Source organism: Sinocyclocheilus rhinocerous, unplaced genomic scaffold (genome assembly GCF_001515625.1).
Source record: "Sinocyclocheilus rhinocerous isolate Xijiao unplaced genomic scaffold, SAMN03320098_v1.1 scaffold2460, whole genome shotgun sequence".
NCBI classification, from domain to species: Eukaryota; Metazoa; Chordata; class Actinopteri; order Cypriniformes; family Cyprinidae; genus Sinocyclocheilus; species Sinocyclocheilus rhinocerous.
In genome coordinates this window covers 70,771-76,659 of record NW_015645611.1, presented here as the reverse complement: position 1 = coordinate 76,659, position 5,889 = coordinate 70,771, and the positions used below count along the sequence as shown (strand labels likewise).

Here is a 5,889-nt window from a genome sequence, read left to right as displayed (position 1 = left end):
AATGCAATATGACACACAGTGATATTTTAGAAAGGAACATTTAAAAGAGAAAAAATAATTAGGGAGAATCAGTAGGCTAAATTATAATTTCCTGCTGTTGTGTGAATAGCATGTAATCATGTAATCCATAAAACAGTAACTGTGATCTGATTACTAGCCTTTTAAAATGTAATGTACTCCAGTTATTCTTAATTTCTGGAATCTGGTTCTGTAAATGACATGCAGCACCGCGCGGCTCTGATTGAGCGCGGGGGAGGGGCTCGCTGACGGCCTCTGTGCGTCTGACGTCAGCACGCAATCCCCGAACCCGAGGCTGAGGCTGTAAACAATCAAACCCAGCCCGTCCATCATCCATGCGCTAAACATGCGTCTGTCGGTGCTGCTGTGCCTCTTCTGCGCCCTCAGGTCCGCTCGAGGTGAGTGTGCGTGCGTGTGTGCGTGCGAGCGAGTGTTTGGACGCGGTTCGGTTCGGCTCTTGTTCAGGGATGCTGCGCGCCTCGGCTAACGCTAGTGCGGCCGTTACTCCCACATTCCCGCAAATCCGCCGATTTCCCGTCGATGTTCGCGGCGGGTTCGGTCCCGAAGGGTTCTTTGAGCTGAAACGAGTCGAATGAGCCCAGGGACGCGAGGATCCGCGGCCGGTAGAGGAGAGCGGACACGATGAACACACATCCAGCGTAAGATGGACGAGGCTTCATCCATAAACACTTCTGCTTCATCCCGAGACTGCTGTTTACTGTGTGTTTACTGCATCGCTCGGTGTCCTCCGCAGCTCTGTGCAAAACTACAAAAATACATGCACAAGATATTCTCTTCAAATAAGGTTTCATTTCAGCAATACGATCTTCATTCATTTAAAGTTGATATTATTAATATTGTTATATATGATGGACACACCAGTGTTATTTTTGTGTGATTGGTGCACTGTTGTAGTTTTCATTTTAGAATTTTAATTTAAAAGTTGTAGTAATTTTTTGTGTATTGTTATTCGATTTTAAATCATTTTTATTTGAGGTTTAGTATACGCTATTTTATTTCTTCTACTTAAACTTAATGAAAATTTGAACATTTGCCTTGGCAAATAAGTTTTTTTTCCCCCCAGTATATTTTATAAGTAACAAAAGCTTTTAAGATTCAAGATTTTTATTTGTGTAGAGAATATATAACCAGTAGTGAAATGTACATCAGGTCCGCTCCATAAACTGTGCAATTATTTCTAAAGTATACAAGAAAAAATAAACAGAGATAAGATGGTAACAAAGAAAGAAGCCTGAAGTACAGGACCGTATACAGTAGACTTAAACACAATACATATACATAGGGCTGCACGATAAATCGAAATGGAATCGAGATCGCGATTCGACAGAAGCTGATTGTCATGTGTATCTTTCAGTGAAGCACGGTTCTGTGATCAGCAGTAAATCTGCATGACAATCACATTCGATTAATCATGCAGCCCTACATATACAGATGAACAGGAATGTACAAGAAGAAGGATGTGCATTTTATGGTTTTAAAATAAGATGTTTTTTGCAATTATAACCCATCATCAGCCATAGCTTTTAAACCTGTAATATTCTGTCTTATACATGTGTTATTACAAGAACTGCATGAATCCGGCTCAATGGAAGGCAGCTTTGCTTTTTAATGTTGAACTGACGGCTCACACTTTTCATAAGAATTCCCTTCATGCTGGTACTATAGATGAAATTAATAATGTTTCTCTTTCATGTTCCACTGTGCTGTATTAGTTATTATCCTGTATATATGTGATGGGCTTCATGAAAGATCTGAAGACGTTTCATATACACGTTTGTCCTCAGTTTATGCTGATGTGCTAGTATTTCCTTTCACCTCCCTGTAACTGCAGATATCTGGTGTGTTATGTGTGAAATGAGCTCGTTGTACTGAAGAATGAGTCATGTGATCACCGCGGGCCAATCGCAGGCGTGCTCATTGTCACATGTGGTCTGACAGGTTACTATGGCAACCCCCTGAGCAAGTACATCCGGCACTATGAGGGTCTGTCGTACGACACGGAGCTGCTGCACAGCCGGCACCAGAGAGCCAAGAGAGCGCTGTCACTGCAGGAGCGCGAGCTGCAGCTGGAGTTCCACGCACACGGCAGGTGAGTCACGAGCAGAGCGTCTTCAGCGGGTCATGTCCCTTCTGATGACGGTCGGAGCTTCAGCGGGGGGCCGGTGTACTGTTGCTCAAACACCTTGGACCCATCTTGGCATCACAGAAACTAATGATTTGCACGTGATGTGAACGGCTCATAGTTATGGTTTCATACGTGCAGTAATGCAGACACAGCTTGAACGCAGCAAAATAATAATAAACTTTATTTTTCATAGAGCCTTTAAAAGTTGTATCTCAAAGCGCTTTACAAAAGTAAAGTACATATACTTTGAAAGGCCAAATTAAAACCGCATCAGAACAATTTAAGTAGAATGTAATAAAAAAAAATAAACAATTACAAAATAATCACATAAAAGCTTAAGAGAAGATTTATAAACGCTAAAAGACTCCGCTTGTCTGATCTCGTCATGATAATTATCTGATTGTTAATCCACACTGCCATTCAAAGGCTTGGGATCAGTAAGATTTTTAATGCGTTTTTAAAAAAGATAGAACATGAATATCTAGACGTGGTTAACTCATGGCTGGTGTTTTCTTGCAGCGCTGGGCTATCGTGATGTCCTGGGTCACATCGACTATTACGCAAACGGTGGAGCGGATCAGCCTGGATGCCCCAGAACCATCTTTTCAGGTCAGCTTTAACCATTTTAATAGCATTTTAATGTAACCTCAATTAAAAATAGTATTACACAAAACACACACACACTGCTGTTCAGTTTGGCATCAGAAGTATCTTCTGCTCACCAAGCCTGCATTTATTTGATCAGAAATACAGAAAAAAAACAGTAAAGTTGTGAAATATTATTACAATCTAAAACAGCTGTTTTCTATGTGAATCTCTGTTAAACTGTAATGTATTTCTGTGATGCGCAGCTGTATTTTCAGCATCATTACTCCAGTCTTCAGTGTCACATGATCTTCAGAAATCATTCTAATATGCTGATTTGCTGCTCAAGAAACATTTCTGATTATTATCAATGTTGGAAACAGTTGTGCTGCACAATATTTTTGTGGAAACTGATACATTTTATTTTTCAGGATTCACAGATGAATAAAGTTCAAAAGAACAGCATTTATTTGAAACCTAAACATTAGAAATGTCTTTACTGACACTTTTTATCAATTTAAAACAGCCTTGTCAAATAAAAGTATTAATTTCTTTCAGAAAAAGAAAACAAATACTGACCCCAAACTTTTGAACTGTAGTGTATATTGTTAGAAAAGATTCCTATTTCAAATAAATGCTCTTCTTTTTTAACTTTTTATTAATCAAAGAATCCTGAAAAAATATCCCAGTTTCCACAAAAATATTAAGCAGCACAACAGTTTCCAGCATTGATAATAAATCAGCATATTATAATGATTTCTGAAGATCATGTGACACTGAAGACTGGAGGAATTATGCTGAAAATACAGCTTTGATCACAGGAATAAATTACATTTTGAAGTATATTGAAATAGAAAACCATTATTTTAAATGGTAATGATACTTCACAATATTACGGTTTCTACTGTATTCCTGATCAAATAAATGCAGGCTTAAGCAGAAGAGACTTCTTTAAACCACATTACAAATCTCACTGATCCCAAGCTTTTGAACAGCAGTGTATATGATGAGAAATGGTTTTTGTTTAGAATTTATCCAGACGGCATTGAGAGATCTGATGGCCGTACACTAGATCTACATTATTTCTGTTGAACTCTGGGTTTTTCAGTCTCAACACTCTCTGAAACACAGGTACAAAAGCTGTCACCGGGGCGGCAGCTTTACTAAAGTACTAATGTGTGTATTTATGGACTGATCTGTATCATTTAGGGACCAGTGCAGACCGTTCAGAGCTAAATGAGGTACAGTGATGATGAACCTTCTGAAAAAGTGCTGCCCCAGTGACAGCTTTGAGCCTGTGTTTCTGAGAGAGAATAGAAGTCAGTGGATTTGTCCCTCTGTGGGTCGTATCAGTGATTCGTCAGGGTCTGAGTGACAGTAGAGCTGAGGTCATGTGACCGTCTCTCGTCCTGTGATGTGTGTGTGTTCATCTCTTCTTGCTGCTTGTTTCCATCTCAGACATTTCAGCCTCCGAATGAAGCGAGACAGCAGGCTGTTTTCAGACGGCTTTAAGCTGGAGATGTCTGGAGAGCAGCTGGACTACGACACCTCGCACATCTACACCGGAGAACTGTACGGTGAGCAGAAACACCAATCACAGCCGTCGGGACGTTTAGATGAGGCTTACATTATCCTTAATGAATCCCAGTGTGTTTACACACCCTTCAAGGAAAGAAATCAATACGTCTATCCATCGAGGACGCATTAAACTGATCAGAAGTGACAGTAAAGAAATTTATAATGTTACAGCAAATTTCCATTTCAAATAAATGCTGTTCTTTTGAACTTTATTCATCTGTGAATCCTGAAAAATAAAATGCATCACAGTTTCCACAAAAATATTGTGCAGCACAACTGTTTTCAACATTGATAATAATCGTGCATATATAATGCTTCCATATCGATAATAAAAATGTTTCTTGAGCAGCAAATCAGCATATTAGAATGATTTCTGAAGGATTATGTGACACTGAAGACTGGAGTAATGATGCTGAAAATACAGCTGCGCATCACAGAAATACATTACAGTTTAACAGATATTCACATAGAAAACAGCTGTGTAATGTAATAATATTTCACAGTTTTTACTGTATTTTTGATTAAATAAAAGCAGCCTCGGTGAGCAGAAGAGACTCTCTCAGAAACATGAACCAGTCTTGAGGAGCTGAATGAATCTGGTTGGTTTGGCTGTGCTGACCGGAGATCCGGCTCTTCTCGTGAGTTAGTGAGGTTTGATCCGTCTCTCCTCAGGTGAACACGGCTCTCTGACGCACGGCTCGGTCGTGGACGGGAAGTTCGAGGGCTTCATTCAGACCCATCGAGGGACGTATTATGTGGAGCCGGTCGAGAGATACCTGCAGGACAAGAACGTCCCGTTCCACTCCGTCATCTACCACGAGGACGACATCCGTGAGTGAGCCGTCTGGCTGCCGAGCACTAAACTACACTGAACATCATTAAAGACGATGTTAGCATGCATTCATTTTAATCATAAGAGAATCACGTAGAGCTCTTTTGCTTAGTTTTCATCTTCATCAGGATGTGACGCTTCTCACATTCTAGTGCGTCTCTGCCTCATCAGTGTCTCATTATTACTCATGAGACTGCGTGTCTTTATCCAATGAGAAAACACGTGTCTGAATTATTGACATCATCACTGAGATCATGTGCAGTATGTGAGAGATGCATTCATAGATCACACCTTCATCTGGAGAGGGAGTTTATCCAGCCTTCAGCGCCTCATGAGCAAACAGCTACAAAACAACCATTAAAACTGCTTTAGTCTTCATTCCAGCCTCCTAGTGCTCCTCTGAAAATGTTTTTGCCAAACAGAGCAAAAGTTGCCTAAACTAGTGATGCTACTAACTCAAGCAGTGTGCGATTCACTTCAGCAGATTCATTGTTTCAGATCATTTATGAAGAAAGCAAGATCTGCACACACCTGTATCAGTCATTCTTTTTATTTATTTTTTGTAATTTATCAAAATATTAAAAAAGGTTTGCTGCATGGTTGAAATACGCTACACGTATAAAAAGAATTTCGTTTTTTTTAGAGGAAAAAAAAACTTAAGTCGCATTTTATTATTTCATTCAGAAATAGGCACGAAATGTTTACAAACATTATAATAAACACTGTAAAG

At 39.7% G+C, this 5,889-nt stretch overlaps 1 protein-coding gene across 1 annotated transcript in view; it reads left to right on the top strand.

The window, feature by feature from the left end:
• The first annotated feature begins 270 nt into the window (after nucleotides 1–270).
• Nucleotides 271–5,889, top strand: part of LOC107706850 (disintegrin and metalloproteinase domain-containing protein 10-like) — a 32,183-nt gene continuing 26,564 nt past the window's right edge. Inside the window, exons 1-4 of the mRNA XM_016510687.1 lie at nucleotides 271–416; nucleotides 1,978–2,128; nucleotides 4,208–4,326; nucleotides 5,000–5,158. Coding sequence (XP_016366173.1) covers nucleotides 365–416; nucleotides 1,978–2,128; nucleotides 4,208–4,326; nucleotides 5,000–5,158 — 481 coding nt within the window. The 5' untranslated portion in view covers nucleotides 271–364. The remainder of the gene's footprint in view (nucleotides 417–1,977; nucleotides 2,129–4,207; nucleotides 4,327–4,999; nucleotides 5,159–5,889) is intronic.